The 20,397-nt window shown below is 37.7% G+C and overlaps 1 protein-coding gene across 1 annotated transcript in view; it reads left to right on the forward strand.

The window, feature by feature from the left end:
• Positions 1–20,397, forward strand: part of si:dkey-11f4.7 (piezo-type mechanosensitive ion channel component 2) — a 718,195-nt gene that overhangs the window by 633,021 nt on the left and 64,777 nt on the right. The window contains 4 exon segments of the mRNA XM_058786444.1: positions 2,786–2,933; positions 16,156–16,344; positions 18,466–18,558; positions 18,822–18,991. Coding sequence (XP_058642427.1) covers positions 2,786–2,933; positions 16,156–16,344; positions 18,466–18,558; positions 18,822–18,991 — 600 coding nt within the window.

The raw sequence follows: 20,397 nt of genomic DNA on the forward strand, positions 1-20,397 counted from the left end.
TTCTCAGTAGCCGCCGGCGAGAGTTTGTGTTTGTACATGTTGTCGATATCCAAAAGGCTTTGGCGATCATAGATGTATCCCGGAGTGATCTCCTGATGAATTAGCGGTAAACTGACATTGTTTGGAGACGAACAGACGACATTAAAAGACATAAAAGCACCGTCTTTGGGACCCGAAGAAGACGCTGCGTCTGAGCGCGCCGCCATCTTGGTTCTTCCCCAAAATGTGAGACGAGCCTTTGTGTTCTTTTTGGTCAGCAATGGCTTTTGCCTTGGAACTCTCCCATGGATGTTTTTTTTTTCCCAGTCTCTTTCTTATTGTTGAATCATGAACACTGACCTTAATTGAGGCAAGTGAGGCCTGCAGTTCTTTAGATGTTGTTCTGGGTTCTATTATGACCTCCTGGATGACTCGTCTTTGTGCTCTTGGAGTTATTTTGGTAGGCTGGCCACTCCTGGGAAGGTTCACCACTGTTCCAAGTTTTCTCCATTTGTGGATAATGGCTCTGACCATGGTTTGCTGAAGTCCCAAAGCCTTAGAAATGGCTTTATAACCCTTTCCACACTGATACATGTAAACTGTTTTGTTTCTCATATGTTTATGAATTTCTTAAGATCGCGGAATGATGTGTTGCTCTTTAAACATGCTTCACTTTGTCAGACAGGTTCTGGCAGTAATCAGGCCTGGGTTTGGCTAGGGAAATTTAACTCAGTTTTCTAAAATAATGTGGTTAATCATAGTTCTTTCATGATTTAATAGGAGGGGACAATTCATTTTTTCACATAGGGCCAGGTAGGTTTGGACAGCTTTTTTCCCTTAATAAATGAAATCATCATTTAAAAACTGCATTTTGTATTTACTTGCATTATCTTTGTGTAATATTAAAATTTGTTTGATGATCTGAATCTTTTAAGTGTGACAAATATGCAAAAAAATTTAAAATCAGGAATTCACACCACTGTATATGTGTATATATATATATATATGCATATGCTTGTATTGAACATGAACGGAGCAACAGATTTTGTGTGAAACTAATAAAGGCGTTTATTTTGTTTAAAAATCTTATATGTATGAGGTGGCAAGGGGGGCCTTTTACCCCACACACAGGAAAAAAACATGGGATAAAAGTCACAGTATTGATACAAATTCTTAAAAATAGATTTTAAAAAAATTGCTTAAGTTAATACTTGTTCAAAACAATCACTTTAGCAAAGTTTGTACTATTTTCTGCTTATTTTGAAAAAAAAATAATTTTTGTTCAATAAATATACTGTCATTAAAATATGTTAATATAAAAAAATAATTTTAAAATACAGAAACAAAATAATTTTAAAAAGTAAAGATTCTGAAAGCATTGAAGGAGAACAATTTGTTTATAAAGTAAGAATCAAGGAAGCAATAAATGTCTTCAGGAGAGGGCCTGGCCAAAGCAACAAACAAAACAGCAGCTAAATTACAGGAGGAGTACTAAATAACCTAACCAGGTAAACAACAAAAGCTTTCCTCAACTCCCTCACTAACCAAAAACAGGGATAAACAGAAGTACAAAACAAAAATGGCACCCTCCCCCTACAGCTTCCCATCTAACCATAAATCAAAATAAAAGAAACTACAATACCTTTTTAATACCTTAACAAGGTAGGTAATTTAAAGTAATTATATGCACACTCGTTGTTTCAGCACACGCTGCTGGTCAACAGGAATACCACTACTCTCTCTAGTTTACATTCAACAGATGATTATTTAACTTCACACAACAGTCAACAGCTCTTTTAAAGAAGAAATCCCCCAACACAAGTCTGGAGCAGGAGAGAAGTGAGCCTCCCCAAACAATGTTCACTCTGCTCTTTTGTAGCAACACCGTCTGCAGCACACTCTCTGATGAGCACCACCTGTGGGCAATTTGCAACTTCCAAGCGAGAGTGAGAGTGAGAGAGAGAGAGAACACACACAGAGGAAACATAACCACACCCAAAGGGCGGGAATACATACCAACAATGCATTTTTAAGTAAAACACATACATCCTCGGGATGTAACATAACTTTTGCTATGGTTACACCTATCTTTTACACTACTCTGGCGTTTTCGACCCTTGAAAATGGAGACTTTCAAAAACGCTGCATACCCTGTTTTAGTTTGAAAAGTCTGAGGTTGCATTTCAGTGTAAACTGACCAAAAAGGAGACTTTTGAAAACGATGGTTTGGCTGCCCACATTCACTCTGCATATCCTTGACGACCATGTAAACAATAACTGTTTACACATTACGCATGCCCAGTGTGCATGAATGGTCATGTGATTTCCGTTGCGTACTGTGGATGGAGATAATTTCTGAAACGCAGTTCAACGCTCTAGTGTAAACAGGGCCTGCAATGTAAAGAAGCAATTTAAACAGTGGTGGCTACTAGCGGATTGAACTGTCAACAGTGACAAGGCATAACTAAGAGTGGTCCAGACCAACTTTACTAACATACGACTTACAGAATGTATACTTAACTAAAAATGTGTTAACATTAAGGTACAGTTTAAGGTATAACTTAAGAACGATGTAGCATTAACAATGTTTCAGTAAACACACCTCAGAACTTCAAAATGCCATATAGTATTTTGCTTGTGTAGATGTCATCATAGTCTTACTAACTGGGACTTGTCACAGAACTTACATAATGTTAATCATTTGTTGGTTTGATTGCTTCTTATCGTCCTCATTTGTAAGTCGCTTCGGAAAAAGTGTCTGCTAAATGATTGAATTCAAATGTAAATGTATGGGCTTTTTTGACAGGTTCAGGTTAGTTCCATTCCTGACTGAGTTGAGGGCAGTGATGGACTGGGTGTGGACAGACACAGCTCTTAGCCTGTCCAACTGGATCTGTGTGGAGGACATCTATGCCAACATCTTTATTCTCAAATGCTGGAGAGAAGCGGAAAAGGTGAAAATTTGCCATCCAAATGAATTGTATTGTCTTTCCGAACTGATACATATATGTGACATCATACCTTTTTATCATCATAAGAAATTCCAAGACCTGAAATGGATGTATCAGATGAGGGAGATATCCAAATTGTGCATAATAAATGCCTAACAAGCAATAATAAAATAATTAAAATGTGAAAATATACCATCCTCATCTATACTTTGCTGAAGGGGTGGTTGACTGCTTTTTTCTAGGCTTGATTGTGTTTATGGGGTGCAGTAACATGTGTTAATGCTTCGTTAAAAAAAAACAAAAAAACAACAACATTATTTCCATATCATTTGCCTTTATTCTAAACCGCTCTGTCCCTTCTCCTATGAATGCTCTGATTATTTCCTGGTTTTATGAAACCCCTCCCTCTGAAATATGCAATGGGCTCAGATTGGTTAGCTGGCCCAGTGTGTTATGATTCACTAAACTGCCTAGTGCACATCCAGAAACGTCATGCCCCTCACCTCAGAATGTTCTCCAGTTGTATTGTAAACAATGGCATTGTCAATACTGCTGATGAATTTGAGCCCGATTGAGACCCAGAGAATATTTGTGAGGATGATTGCGCAGAACCTGTGCAAGCACACGGCTCTTACAGGACATTTCAGAATGGTATGTTTTTTGTTTGTTGTCATCTCATACTTTTAGATACGCTGTTACTTGTAAATGCTACTGCTTATGTTAGCTTCTAATGTACGGTTTTGTCCTGATTAAAGCTTTAATACAGCATAATACATGATTGCTTTGTAGCATTTTTGTAACAGTAAAAAGTGTTTGTCAGCAAGTATTGCTCGCTACCATGACAACCATGTTTAACGCTTCTCATAGCTATGTGAAAAATATCTGTCTGTTTATGCACATAAAGTGCATAGTTGGAACACCTTTCATTGATGGAGCTGACGAGCTGATGATTTGAATCAGGTGAGAGAGAGAGATGCAGAGCAGAGTGTGTGCAGAGCAGGGGGACACGAGGAACAGGCTTAAGAACCGCTGCTCTAGAACATTGATTTTAAAACTTGTGAATCCATTAGATTCGTTAGAAGACAGAATCACGATTCATATATGAATAGATTTTTTTTCGTGAACCCCTAGTTTTGACGGCATGGCAACAACTCTTTCTCTTCTCTAAAGCTGCACAACATGCCCTCGTCCCCTTTTTTTGCATTTTCCCGGGGGCGAGGTTTATATAAATTTCAGGGTTTGTGATGTCACCAACCCGGGAAGTAGCTTGTTGTAGTCCCTACAAGCCGTAACTACAGGCATTGAACTGCCATAATTTTAAAAGACAATATCTCCATTTCCATTGAACTTTCAGCATCATAACTTTGCAGATATCGCTTATGCTCAAACAGCAACAGTACACGTTAAATAAAGTTACAAAAGTGAAATCACAATCAATCAACCCTTTAAGCTTTTAGGTTTAACTTTTTTGAATTCAATAAAGAAGTCAATCTGTGATTTTTAGTTCCTCTATTGGTCACAAATATTCTCATCATATAAATTCACAAGTCAGAGTTCACCAGACTAAAACTTCATAAGCAGCAGATTGCAAAACTTCTTTGAGCTTAAATTTCTTGTCAACTCAGGGTTGCTGCACATTTTTAAAGACAAAATCAAGGCTTTTTAAGACCTGAAGAAAAAAAAAAAGTAATACTGTACATTAGGTGGGTGCAATATTGGAGAAAAAAAAAATATCAAAATTGTTGATGTCAAAAATTAGACAATAGTTTGCTGTGTTTTTGTGCTAGTATCATGGCTGGTTTAGGCCTGTTGTGGACTGCTGATTCAAAGAGTCATTCATATTATTCATAATCTATGAAGTTATAACGATTGGCCTTAACGGAAGATGTTACAAGTGTTAAAATGGGGTCAGATTATACTTTATGAGATCTTGGAGTGTTTAAATAGATGAGACAGACAAAAATTTAAAAGTGGAAACACAATAAAACTAGAATAAATAAGGCTGTTAAAAGCATGGAGTCCATTTGCACCATACCATAAAACAGTCCATAAGAAATCGAGCATGTTACTAGTCCCTAAGTGAATGTCCCAAAAGTGTCCAACAGTGTATCCAAGTAATCAGTATCCAGTAATCCAGTAATCCAAGTGATGTTCCAAGTGCTTGTATCTGGAAAGGTTATCCAGAATCCATAATAATACTCCACAGTCCAGAAATGGTGATCACCGGCACATTTGTAAATGAGGGGTCATTTGCTTGCCATGCTGCCTCATTTATACTGTTAAATTCCTATTTCCTGTCATGTGATGAGTCGCATGACAGGCAGACCCAGAGTCACTTAAAGACATAGCCATTTTATTCCTCTTAACCATTTTAATGTGTATAAGACAACATGAAAACCTATTAAAACTCAAATATACATAAAATCATTATAATATATTGAGCAGGTTAAAACATGTGTCCTGTGTGACAGTGTCACATAGTCCCCACACCTTGAGCCTACAGCTACCGGGGAAGAAACTAGTCGCTTAAAAGGTACTGTCAGCCCTTTTCCATGTAGTGGATATCCTTTAAAATGTGTCTTAAAATGTCTTTGTAATAAGTTAGAAAAGAACAGGCCCTCCCACACAGGCACTAGTCTGCTGGAGGAATCTAAGGGAACACTAGAGAGAGGTGGAATCCGATACCAACCTGGGTGTCCTTGGGTAGGTGGCGCCGCTCCTCACAGGATAATGTTGCACCCAGCCTTGCTGGTAAGCCAGCAAGGCTTTCCTCCTATCTGGCTTGCGGGTCTTTTTGGTGGATGATGTTGTTGATGCCGATTAGGGCTGCACGATAAATCAAAATGAAATCGAAATCGCGATTAGACAGAAGATGCGATTGTCATGCATACCTTTAAGTGAAGCACGGTTCTGTGATCAGTAATAAATCTCCATCTGAAGGCCAGAGGACGCTCCAACTCCAAATACGCCCTGCAGAAGAAACCCAGGAAATGCCTAATGCAGTTGCTGAATAAACAGAAGATTTAAATGCTTTTATTGATTCAACGTGACTAATAAACACCCGACTACGGCAATATATGGTTTATCTGAGTTCTTATTATTATCATTTTCATTATAATAATGTATATACATAATGCAATGCTAATTGACATATGTTGCGTGCCTTATTCTGGGTAAGAAGCCACGTCATCTCACAGAAGGATTTATTTCAAACACTCGGCTGATATTATGAAGTGAGTTTGGAGTAAAAACATGTTATTAAATGTGGTATTTTCACGCGCTTTCAGATGGAGTAGCATTTACTACACAGCCATATTCACTGAGAAGCTACGCAAACAGCTGTCATTATCGCGAACGATTTCTTCGATTTCATAATTGCGCGATTATATCGTCTGCAAATTATTATTATTTTTTTTTCATAGCTTGTCAGTGAACACAGTACAATGGTTCTGTGTAGTAAATACTGCTCCATCTGAAAGCAGGTGATGGAGATTTACTACTAATCACAGAACCAGCTTTACTGACGTGATGTACATGACAATCACATTTGATTAATCGTGCATCCCTAATGCCAATGAACGGGGATGAGGTGGTTTGTTGCTAGGGTTGATGACAGTACCCTCCTTGGCCTCCACACCACAAGACTTGCAGCTCTCGACAAACCTCCAGACGTCGCTGCGGCCCGAAGGCCACCGGGCAACTCCCAGGATCTGCAGGAGGGTCTTTAACCACCCATGTTTTCCTGCTGTCCTCTGGTGGAAGTGCTACATCGTCCACTGGACCAAGGTCTTAGGGACGACGAGCTGGATCTTGTCGATGTCATCCCCCTTCTGGATCAGCAGATACAGCAAGCCCTGGTGTTCCCGGCACTTTGATCCAGTTCATCGGTGGAGTGGAGGGAGAGATGGAAAGTCCCTGAAGAGTGCCGTCATCACCCTGCGCGCTCCTGAGTTGTTCTCTGGAGAAGGGGAGGATGGAGAAGATGGTGTCGAAGTCTGGTCGGGTTGTAGTGGTGGCTCAGAGGTCTACATTGGTGGCTCTGTCAATAGTCCATGAAGTGGTAGATGCGCTGGGATTGTTGGCCGGAGGAAAGCCATGGGGTTGACGTGGGAGGCACTGGGCTGGTCATCGCAGTGGGAGGAGAGACGGTGACTTCTGGATCCTTTGACTGCTCCAGCTGTTTCGCCCATTTCTTGTCTCTCCTGTTAAAACAGTCGATGACATCTCTCTCTAGTGTCACCACAGCATCTTTGATAGATTTCTCCATTTTACCAAATTTAAAATCCACAGCCTCAATAAAATAGACCCTTTTTCTGTTACGCCTTGTACGAGCCCATACTCAGACAGCAGACACACGTGGACATCAGAGAGAAATGTGAGGAAGCCTATCTCAACATGAAAATAAACATCCACCCTGACCAGTATGAGAGACTTGAGGCCACCACAAAACTGCAGGCAAAGTCCCAAGACTGTCACACTCACAGGGCAGGCAGGATTACCAGCACAACATTAGTGTATGTAAAGGTGACCATCTGCACAAAACCACCCTGGACAAAATCATGCGCTACCATGACACCAACGTACAGGCTACAGCAGTTTTATGGGGAAGAGAGAAGGAGGAAATTGCTAGGAAGTGCTACTCCAAAGAGGTCAACAAAACCCATCAAAATGTAAAGATTAGTCTCTGTGGTTTAGTGATACAACCTGATGAACCACACCTCGGCGCATCTCCAGACGGGAAAGTTGTGTGTTCCTGCTGTGGTGAAGGAGTCCTGCAAATCAAATGCCCATATAAATAAAGGGAAGGCCTACAGGGTGTCACATTCACTGAGGATTTCTGCCTTGACCAAACATTTCAACTAAAGACACATCAGTACTACCACCAGATTCACCTCCACATGTTTGTCTGCCATGTGCAGTACTGTGATTTTGTGGTGTGGACAACTCAGGAGCTGGTTGTAAATTGCATCCCAAGAGAAGAATTTACCTAAAGAAAGTTTTGTATCTTTTATTCTGCCAGAACTTCTAACCCACAGCCAAGATCCTGCCCTTCAACCACCAGTATTTTGCAACACATGTGAAAAGCCAGAGTTTGGAAACATGATTGAGTCTATGATGTGCAAACACTTCTTTCATTATAGGGAGCCAAAGAACTGGCACTGCAGTTGCTGTAGATGAATACACCTGACTCTCCTTAACATTTCACCATGAAGATGTATATATGTTTCTATTTCAGTAAGTAATAAGAAGTGCTTGTACAGTTTAATTTTAAAGTAAGATATTTACTAGAAATAAAATTCCAGACACTGCAAATTCATTTTTGAAGTTTCTGTATTTGATTATTCTAGTCACAGTTAATCACAATAATGTATATACAATGTACTGTATGTGAGCAGAGTCAAAAGAATATACATCGTCAGTTAATTGTTTTACACACAGATACACACATGCACACTGACATTATTTCACATACGACACACTCTTTCATTTCTGGGCACGACAGATTTACACAAATTGGTAAGAACACCACACACAATCACGATGTCATCCAAGAGGCTAACTTGGGAAACTGGAATAACAGAATCTGCTTATAACTCTCTCTACGTGTATTCTCATACGAGACAGTTGTCTGGATGAATCTACTTCACAAGCGGGTAGCTGACTCTTTCCTTTAGTGAAACTTGGTATACGCAAAATGTCACCATAAGCAGCAAGTTCATCCCTGATCAAAAATCCCCTGTCTGCTAAAATTTAATCTTTTGGCTCCAAAAGGTGCAAAAATCCTGAATCAAGTGTTATTTGTTTATCTGACACTCTCCCACCCCAGCCTGCAGACAGAAATGAAACTGCCCCTGCAGGTGTTATTCCCACCAGGTACTTAATGGTGTTGTTATGCTTGTAGTTGGACCAGGTTTGAGCTCTGGCAGTCAAGTTAGTAGTTCTCTCTATGAATATCTCTGTACAGTCAATTATACACCTACATCTCTTGAAATGTCGCTTGAAACTTTTGGGCATATTTTTAAGGACAGCACCTTTAGTTGGCCATTTAATAACAGATTTCAAAATATTTGCCATTACAGGCAACCAGGATCTCAGAATATTTGACACTGTGCTGTCAGAAACTTTGAACCTATATGCTATATCTCGGTTACTGAGCCCCAATCTCAGTTTCATAAGGACCACTAATAAATGATCTTCCAGCATGAGACATTCACTTAGCTTCTGCATGCTGTCTTTTATTTTTGACATTAACCAACTGAAGAGGACTGATGTTAGACCAGTGAGAAACAGCATTGTTTTTGACTGTGGAAAATGAAAAGCGTGATTGCTGAAGCTTTTGGAACCTCACTGTGATTGACTTCAGGTAAGTTTTGAAATTTAATTAACGTTATTTGTCTGTACCAGTCGTGTTTTTGATGCATGCATTGAAAAAAAAAAAAAAAAGGATTTATAAAGATGTACAACATTAACATTTTTTATTTGCAAAATGAAGTTTAGTATTTATTTGTATTTATTTCTGATTTCCTGAACAATTTGGCTTCATTGTAATGATGTTAATGATCTTTGAAAAACCATGATTATGAACATACGATTACTTTATCTTGAGCTGATCACCCAACTGTGGTAGTGTTCGTTGATAGGTGTTTATATTTGTTCAAGCTTGACAATCTTATCGCCTTTATTTTCTAAAATATATTTCTCATTACAGATAAGTACAAAGATCAAATTGTAAGAAGGGTTGCTTATAAGAGAGCATACAGTACATCTGAAACTGCTGAGGCTGGGAAGGTTTTTGACTACAGGTGCTGGTCATATAATTAGAATATCATCAAAAAGTTGATTTATTTCACTAATTCCATTCAAAAAGTGAAACTTGTATATTATATTCATTCATTACGCACAGACTGATATATTTCAAATGTTTATTTCTTTTAATTTTGATGATTAGAGCTTACAGCTCATGAAAGTCAAAAATCAGTATCTCAGAATATTAGAATATTACTTAAGACCAATACAAAGAAAGGATTTTTAGAAATCTTGGTCAACTGAAAAGTATGAAAATGATAAGTATGAGCATGTACAGCACTCAATACTTAGTTGGGGCTCCTTTTGCCTGAATTACTGCAGCAATGCGGCGTGGCATGGAGTCGATCAGTCTGTGGCACTGCTCAGGTGTTATGAGAGCCCCTCTGATAGTGGCCTTCAGCTCTTCTGCATTGTTGGGTCTGGTGTCTCTCATCTTCCTCTTGACAATACTCCATAGATTCTCTATGGGGTTAAGGTCAGGCGAGTTTGCTGGCCAATCAAGCACAGTAACACTATGGTCATTGAACCAGCTTTTGGTACCTTTGGCAGTGTGGGCAGGTGCCAAGTCCTGCTGGAAAATGAAATCAGCATCTCCATAAAGCTTGTCAACAGAAGGAAGTATGAAGTGCTCTAAAATTTCCTGGTAGATGGATGCGTTGACTGTGGACATCAGAAAACACAGTGGACCAACACCAGCAGATGACATGGCAGCCCAAATCATCACAGACTGTGGAAACTTTACACTGGACTTCAAGCAATATGGATTCTGTGCCTCTCCACTCTTCCTTCAGACTCTGGGACCTTGATTTCCAAATGAAATGTAAAATTTACTTTCATCTGAAAAGAGGACTTTGGACCACTGAGCAACAGTCCAGTTCTTTTTCTCCACAGCCCAGTTAAGATGCTTCTGACGTTGTCTCTGCTTCAGAAGTGGCTTGGTAGCCCTTTTCCTGAAGACGTCTGAGTGTGGTGACTCTTGATGCACTGACTCCAGCTTCAGTTCTCTCCTTGTGAAGCTCTCCCAAGTGTTTGAATTGGCTTTGCTTGACTGTATTCTCAAGCTTGCGGTCATCCCTGTTGCTTGTGCACCTTTTCCCACCCAAATTCTTCCTTCCAGTCAACTTTGCATTTAATATGCTTTGATACAGCACTCTGTAAACAGCCACACCTTTCAGTAATGACCTTCTGTGACTTACCCTCTTTGTGGAGGGTGTCAATGTTCGTCTTCTGGATCATTACCAAGTCAGCAGTCTTCTCCATTATTGTGGTTTCAAAGAACAAGAGATACCCGGAATTTATACTGTAGGGATGGTCATTTATTAAAACTCAAATGTAAATATTCTAATATTTTGAGATACTGATTTTTGACTTTCATGAGCTGTAAGCTCTAATCATCAAAATTAAAAGAAATAAACATTTGAAATATATCAGTCTGTGTGTAATGAATGAATATAATATACAAGTTTCACTTTTTGAATGGAATTAGTGAAATAAATCAACTTTTTAATGATATTCTAATTATATGACCAGCACCTGTATATTACCGACCAGGGGTGCATTTCCCAAAAGCAACTATGGTCGCAAGTACCGTTGTTACCAATAGAGTTCAATGGGACTTACCACCATAGTTCGCTAACGATGCTTTTGGGAAACCCACCCCAGGTACATTGTACTCTGCGTACTGTCATTCGTAAAAAGAAAACAAATCATCAATCATCATTTGTTTTTGTTTTTTTTGTTTTTTTGTGCTTTTGTGTGTGTGTGTGTGTGTGGAATATTAACATTTGTTGTTTTTCTGATCAGCTGCCATAGAAGACAAACTGAAATCTGAGTGCAGAGACGGGAATAGTACGTATATTTTAATGTCGTATCACCTCTGTTATAGAGATTTTTGAATCAGGCCTAATGGAGGGTGATTCGGTCAGTCTTGGAAGAAAAACATCAGCAATGTGTCCATTCCAGGTGGCTAATTTCTGCTTCCTTTAAGTCATTCATGTAAAAAATCTGTTTATTTATTTATTTTTTTGGATGACTAGGACAACTTATAATTTTTTTTATTTTTATTTTTAATAGTGGCAACAGAGGTGAAGAGAGTGTATGTTAGCATTACCACAACAGACATATTCATGGGAAATACCATAGGTTACAATAAACCACAATTATCAACATACCCTGTAATACTCACAGGTTGCTTTATTGAAATAATTTGTCATCAAATAATATCAGTGAGTTTGTACTTGAACTCTGCTCACTGTAAGTGCTGTTGTTGGGCTTCTTCTAATCATATGTTCAATGTAACTCACAGAGTACTGTACAGTGACGACAGACAAGAGGATAATAATGGACACTCATATGTCAAGCTTGTTGAGGATATTGTCAAAAGGTAAACTAAATTCTGATGAATATCAATGCAAATTATAATACATCATGGACGCAAAACTGTTATTGGCTAATTTTATATCAATTATTTTTCCCTTTCACAGATCCTGTGATAAAGCAGTCTTCAAATACTACAGTGTCTGAACTTCAAGCCAGTGTCTTAGTTGCAGAAAATGCCAGTCGTACTCAAAGAACTGACCTCGTCCCACCGGCTCCCCATTGGTCAGTCGTCACTCTACTTCTGCCACAGACTTGCAGACCGTCTGCTGCGCTCCAACCCTCCACCTCTTTGGCTGTAGTAGGTTTTTCCCGTCGACTACACCGTAGTCCTCGGTCACACCGGCATCACTCCAGTCCTCGGGTACTCTGGCTCCACCAACGATGCTCGTTGCTGCGGCTGTGCCTAGGTCTCCGGAATCTGCGACGATGCTATTCACTATTCACTTCTGCACGTTGGTTTTCAGTAAATTTTTATTAATTAATTTTTCCTTCAGAAAATTGCATTGTAATTTTATTTATTCATTTATGTAAAATTCTGTACTTTTCAGTAATACAGGTATAACTGAAATGTTCTACAAATTGATAAGATAGCTCTTCCATAGCATTTCAGTCTTTTTTCATTTATTGTTTTTTTTTTTTGTATAATGTTTTAAAATGTACTTGTAATACAAATATACTATAAACACACATGTATTTAAAGTGCATTTTTAATACATTTAATAGTATGTTTGTTTTTTTCACCAAGGTATATATGCTGCTGTACTTTTTTAATGTACTTTATGAATATTTGTAATGTACACAACAATATATAATACATTAAAGTTTTCTAATATCAAAGTGTGTTCGTGTATATACTGAAAAAAGCAGCTTTATAATATACTAGTAGTGTAATGCTAATGCATTTCTAATGAGCTGAAATACAATTGAAATGTACTTGAAGTACATTAAAACGATGCTTCAAATATACTCTAACTGTAGTTCGTGAAGTATTAAAAGTACATTTTAAATGTATTTTAAGAAATACACTTAAATTGCACTAATATACTTAAAGTGGTTCCATTTTAACACAATTTCAATATATTAAATATATTGCAAATAGATTAAAATCAAACTTAAACTCTTGAAATACACTTAATATACTTAAAGTTGTTTCAAAATAATACATTTAATATGCACTTAGTATAGTATAGTTTAAATATATTAAGTGTGTCTGAAAAAGCACAATTTATATATATTTATTTTTCACCTGGGTCGGTAACAATTTTTTAGTCATTTAGTCATTAGTCAAATTACCACTGTGTGTTCCTTGGAGACTCTGTTCTGCTGTGGATTTAATTTTGAAATTTTCGTTAGTGAAAAAAACAGACAGTATTGACAATATTGTACAGTCGTGGCCAAAAGTTTTGAGAATTACATAAATATTGGAAATTGGAAAAGTTGCTGCTTAAGTTTTTATAATAGCAATTTGCATATACTCCAGAATGTTATGAAGAGTGATCAGATGAATTGCATAGTCCTTCTTTGCCATGAAAATTAACTTAATCCCAAAAAAACCTTTCCACTGCATTTCATTGCTGTCATTAAAGGACCTGCTGAGATCATTTCAGTAATCGTCTTGTTAACTCAGGTGAGAATGTTGACGAGCACAAGGCTGGAGATCATTATGTCAGGCTGATTGGGTTAGAATGGCAGACTTGACATGTTAAAAGGAGGGTGATGCTTGAAATCTTTGTTCTTCCATTGTTAACCATGGTGACCTGCAAAGAAACGCGTGCAGCCATCATTGCGTTGCATAAAAATGGCTTCACAGGCAAGGATATTGTGGCTACTAAGATTGCACCTAAATTAACAATTTATAGGATCATCAGCAACTTCAAGGAAAGAGGTTCAATTCTTGTAAAGAAGGCTTCAGGGCGTCCAAGAAAGTCCAGCAAGTGCCAGGATCGTCTACTAAAGAGGATTCAGCTGCGGGATCGGAGTGCCACCAGTGCAGAGCTTGCTCAGGAATGGCAGCAGGCAGGTGTGAGAGCATCTGCACGCACAGTGAGGTGAAGACTTTTGGAAGATGGCCTGGTGTCAAGAAGGGCAGCAAAGAAGCCACTTCTCTCCAAAAAAAACATCAGGGACAGATTGATCTTCTGCAGAAAGTATTGTGAATGGACTGCTGAGGACTGGGGCAAAGTCATATTCTCAGATGAAGCCCCTTTCCGATTGTTTGGGGCATCTGGAAAAAGGCTTGTCAGGAGAAGAAAAGGTGAGCGCTACCATCAGTCCTGTGTCATGCCAACAGTAAAGCATCCTGAGACCATTCATGTGTGGGGTTGCTTCTCATCCAAGGGAGTGGGCTCACTCACAATTCTGCCCAAAAACACAGCCATGAATAAAGAATGGTACCAAAACACCCTCCAACAGCAACTTCTTCCAACAATCCAACAACAGTTTGGTGAAGAACAATGCATTTTCCAGCACGATGGAGCACCGTGCCATAAGGCAAAAGTGATAACTAAGTGGCTCGGGGACCAGAACGTTGAAATTTTGGGTCCATGGCCTGAAACTCCCAGATCTTAATCCCATTGAGAACTTGTGGTCAATCCTCAAGAGGCGGGTGGACAAACAAAACCCACTAATTCTGACAAACTCCAAGAAGTGATTATGAAAGAATGGGTTGCTATCAGTCAGGATTTGGCCCAGAAGTTGATTGAGAGCATGCCCAGTCGAATTGCAGAGGTCCTGAAAAAGAACGGCCAACACTGCAAATACTGACTCTTTGTATAAATGTCATGTAATTGTCGATAAAAGCCTTTGAAACGTATGAAGTGCTTGTAATTATATTTCAGTACATCACAGAAACAACTGAAACAAATATCTAAAAGCAGTTTAGCAGCAAACTTTGTGAAAACTAATATTTATGTAATTCTCAAAACTTTTGGCCACGACTGTATATAAAATGTAACTCACAATGTTGTTATATACTGTATCAATAAAATCACACACTTGCAATCGTACTGATATTTGAGAAAAAAACAGCGCTCTGCTCGTGTGATATTGTGATATAACTACATAATATGTTATAAATATACTGGACAAAAACTCATTGGGCCAAAAATGTTCATGTATATTGAATTTTGGGGGCATATAGCTGCATCACGTAGTGAATATAAAGATTGAACTTACAATTGAACTTAGGTTTACACATTTTCTTACCATTTTCTCTTTTTTTCATGTGCAGGAGAGGAGTATACGCTTTCTTAAATGCGGAAATCCACAAAGTAAAGTATTATTAATAAACATAATATAATGCTAATAAAATAGTTTTAATTCGGTAAATTGTTTAGCTATGTCTAAATCAAAGTGTAATCTAAAATTTAAGACTCTCTCATTAGTAAAAAATAAGACTTTTTCATGACCTAAGACTTTTAATAACTTTAAATTTTACCAAATCACATGTAATACTTTTAAAAACTTTTTTAAGGATCCGCAGGAACACTCCTAGCTCAGGTCATGCGAATGTGGTGTAATTTTAGAAGGGCAGCCACTGCAGTTTTGATTAGAGGTACTGTTGCTCATTCTGTACCTCCTGATGCCTGCTGTAAATGTATTGATCGTCTTCCCATATTTTTTGAAGTCTCACAATCATATATATATATATATATATATATATATATATATATATATATATATTCCTCTGGCTATTCTTTTCGAAGAGGAAGCATGATGTAGATCTGCAAAACTGAGAAGGTTCTAGAGCTTACATTTAATTCCAGCCAACAGCTGGAAACCACAAGGTGTATTGGAAATTGCAGGCATACTCAGTTTTGTTTTATTTAGGGGGTGGGGGTATTTTTTATTAGGGGGTACTTCTGCTTTACATGTCAACTAAGAAATAATACAGTTGAGGGATAATACAATCATTTGACATTTGAATTATGTTTCACAATGGTGTACTCACTTTTGTTATATTTTATTATAAACATGCCTTTCCTTATATGTTTGTGGTGTTTTGCATGCTGTAAAACAATAGAATGTTTTCTTGCCACAGAAATACCCTCACCGACGTGGACAGAGGAAGAAGAAGGTGGTGAAATACACAATGGGTGGCTTCATTATTTTCGCTCTTATCTGCATCATCTGGTTCCCTCTTCTCTTTATGTCTTTGGTTAAATCTGTGGCAGGAGTAACCAATCAACCTCTAGATGTGTCCATCCAGTTGAGCATATTTGGATATGAGGTATGTGATCCAACAATGTAATCTGTATTATAAATCAAATCACTTTAACCTTAAACAGAGAAACATTGTGTCAATAATACAGGTTGACCAAATTAACGCAGCCTGACAGTTCTTTAATGCAGGGATAGGTAACATCGGTCCTGGAGTGCCAATGTCCAGCAGAGTTTAGCTCCAACCCAGAAGGAAAAGAAAAAAAAAAAAAACTTAGTGATCCAGAGTCTGTGCACTAAACTGTGCACAACCCGCATTTAATTTTGATATTGTAGGTATTATCAAATCAAGTTTTGAGAATGCAGCAGACATGAAGGACTATAATGCAATAAGAACTCCCTCAGGTACTGAGGAGCTAAACCAATCAGGGCGTTGTAAGTAATTAACAATATTTTAAAATTTGTGCGATGTTCAGCAGTACAGTGTTGACAGAACCAGGCCAATATGGTCATACTTCCTGGTTCTAGTAAGAACTCTAGCTGCTGCATGTTGCACCAATGAGTTTGTTAATTAAGCTCGCAGAGAGCTACCATTACAATAATCTAACCTTGAGGTTATGAATGCATGAATTAACATTTCTGCATTTGACACTGAGAGCATAGGTTGTAGTTTAGAGATATTTTTAAGATGGAAAAATGCACTTTTACAAATCCTCGAAACGTGGCTTTCAAAACAAAAAATGCTAAGTTATATGTACTGCACTGTATTTTATAAGATTTAATCTGTGAGATATGTCTATATATTAAAGAAGTCATGATTTTAAGTTCCCTAAGGTGAACTTATTATAATTGTTTTCGTGAAAAACAGAATTTAGATAACATCTTTTCATTTTCTGTCCTGATTTTAGATCTTTGATTTGAAACTTCAACGTAAATGCCCACTGCTATGCTTGACTTACATCTTTGCATATGAAATGACAATTTTTACTCTAAAATTGTTACTATTATATTACTATAATATTTTACTATAACAACCAGCCAGATGAACTGATCGTGAAAAGTGTTGATTATAGAATTCTATATAGAAATCCCCCCATTTCATCAATGGTTGCAGCGCTATACTGTAGCCGAACACAGTCATGTCTACTGATCACACAATGCAGTAATCCCCTATTGCAATGGACGAATCTCACAGATTATTTCACCATAACAAACATTGTGATAATAAAGTGTAAATAAAAGACATGCGGAACAATGTAATATAATCAGAATATAGATTATTATTATTTTTTTTTAATGCTACTAACAGGAACAGTGTGAAGCTGATTGTTTAGATACTGGCTGATTCACTAATGGATAAACATCAGTAAAACACTTTGCAATGAAGAACGTCTGTACATGATCAGCCTTTACATATTACACTGATCACAGGTCATGAAATACAGTTTCATATTTTTATATTATGTTTCTCAAGGTTAGTTTCTAAGGTTTGAAAAGTGTTGTTTTTTTAATTTATGTTTTTCACCAAAAAGGTATTTCTTTACCTAACAACAGTATGACTGATGCACATATTGTACATTAACTCTTTAGAGCGCCCAGGTGTTAGTAGCATAGACTTGCCACTAGTCCTTTTGGAAAAAATCCTCTTAGAGGTTTGAAAAGTCAATAAGTTGGCAACACTGAAACACACATCCTAGACTACATATGAAGATTACTACATTTACTATTAAATTATATCATCACTTTATTACAGCGTCTAAGATCACACATGAAAAAAAAAAAAAAGAAAAGAAAAAAACAAACAAACACCTACACTGACACATTGTGGCACAAATGTACAGCAGAGTTGAACTCCAACCCTAATTAACACACCTGAACCAGCTAATCAAAGTTTTTAGACTCACTAGCTAAAAAAAATCCAGCCAAGTGTGTTGGAGCTGACCGGAGCAAAACTCTGCAGGATACTGGCCCTCCAGGAGCAGGATTGCACACCACTGGTCTAGTGAACTACTTCCCAAACCTGATACTCCCAAAAGTATGTCTCTCTCACCATTCCCTACTAATGAGCTGAATTGTTGAATCAGGTGTGTTATATCTGAGAGACATACAAAATGTGCAGAGGAACAGGATTGGGAACCACTGGTCTAGTATAAGATAATTAATCGTGTTTTCTTTTTACATGTGTGTACAGCCATTGTTTAGCATGAGTGCTCAGGAGCACAATCTGATCCCATACTCTCAATCGGCCTTTCAGAAGATGAGCAATCACTTTGCTACTTACCCGGTATGCATTACATATGTCCCAAAACATGAACAATGACAATCTATAGTTCCCCTTCACTGCATTCAGCACATTTTAGTATGCACACACTCAAAAATGCAATTTCACCTTTAGATTGCTTTTTTTGTGACTGAAACTTATATTAATCTTATTTTTTTGTCATTATTGTTATAAATTGTTACACAATAACACTTTGAACCTTAAGTTTAAACAGTCATCCTTCTGTTGTCAGTCTGATCAAACTGTCCTCCATTTACCTCAATTAGTCAGCGATGCAGTTTATTGTGAACTATCTGGCAGAGGACATAGTGATGGCAAAGATCAAAAGTGATGCCAGTCGACTTTGGAACGTCAGTCCTGCCAGCCGAGATACCATGATCTATGAACTCAGCAATTCAACACACTTCTACATCACACTGCGCTGGACTTTACTACGGTATATTCTCACAATCATCTTTTAAGTTAAAAAAAGCATGTTGAATTGCAATAATTAAAAAAAAAAAAAAAAAGTGTTGCATTAACAGTGTTTGCATGTTTTAATGCATTTTTGGGGGCTGAAATTCCCTGTGTACATGTAAGCTCTTTACCGTACTGCAAAGTACATTATAAAATTATTCCCCCCACACACCATACAGAACATATTTTGCATCTGAGGAAAACATATATTGCTCTCATTTGCTTTGTTTCTTTAACTTTATATCATAGTTTGTTCAACAATGTGCAATACTGAGATTGGCCACATACATTGTAGATAGTAGAGAAGATATGAGAAACAGAAATACACTTTCACCCTCGGGTAGGGTGAAATAAATGTGTACATTAACAATGTTTTAGGACAATTATAATATAATTTAATGGTATATGTCATTGTAGCTGTGGCATGACAGGATTTCAAACAGCCTCTTGAGTTGTACAGTAGGTAGTCAACCAGAATGCCTATTAAATACAAATCACTCAGATGTGAAAGTCGTTCGCGAAATCACCACCAGGTGGCGCAAAGGAACGGTTGACATGCTTGCTCAATAAAGTGGAAATGTGAAGTAGAAGTCTACGCGGGATTGTTTTTTTGTCTCTCACCCACCCGCTCCTGCTATTCACTCTTTGTTCACCCGCTGTCCGCTTAATTAAAATCATTTTCTTCCGGACCCGACCGTTCTTGCTAAATTTATATCTCGTTTCCAGAATCTCACATTTAAATTTCCGCTACTGAAAGAGAGATAGGCTAACAAATAAAAGTGTAGTCTGCACAAAATTGTATTTGTTATTTTATTCGTCTTGTCAAGTCTTGAATTTGTTGACTTTGACTTGACTTTGAGGGAAAACAGTGTCACAGAGAAAATAAAAATGTTGTACAAAAAATGTATTTATTTTTATTTGTCTTGTCATTCGTTTAACATTTACAACACAATAGGAAAAAGTGTCGCAGAGAGAGAAAAAAAGTAAGTTGTACAAAATTAGCCTTTTAGCTATTTTTTTTCCTCTTGTCAAAATACTAAATTCGTTTGACATTTTTCTGTTAACACAGTAGGAAAAGTGTCGCAGAGAAAAATAAATAAATACGACATCTGTCATTTAAAATTATAGGCTAAGCAAAATATAAACAAAACCGAGTAGATCGTCCTTCAAGGACAGAGCATCATCCACACTTTGCTCCACACTTACTCCCTGTGACGGAGCCGTAGGTGAAGACATAGACCAGATGTATGATCCAAATGCAAGAAGTTTAATGGTGTTTAGCAGACAAATCCAAACCGCAAAACTGTATCGTCGTTGATGAGACAGGCAGGTTTTCAATACACTGGCAATCAGTCCAATCAGGCAAACAAAACAGAATCGATTATC

This window comes from Onychostoma macrolepis, chromosome 09, assembly GCF_012432095.1.
Source record: "Onychostoma macrolepis isolate SWU-2019 chromosome 09, ASM1243209v1, whole genome shotgun sequence".
Classification (NCBI taxonomy): Eukaryota; Metazoa; Chordata; class Actinopteri; order Cypriniformes; family Cyprinidae; genus Onychostoma; species Onychostoma macrolepis.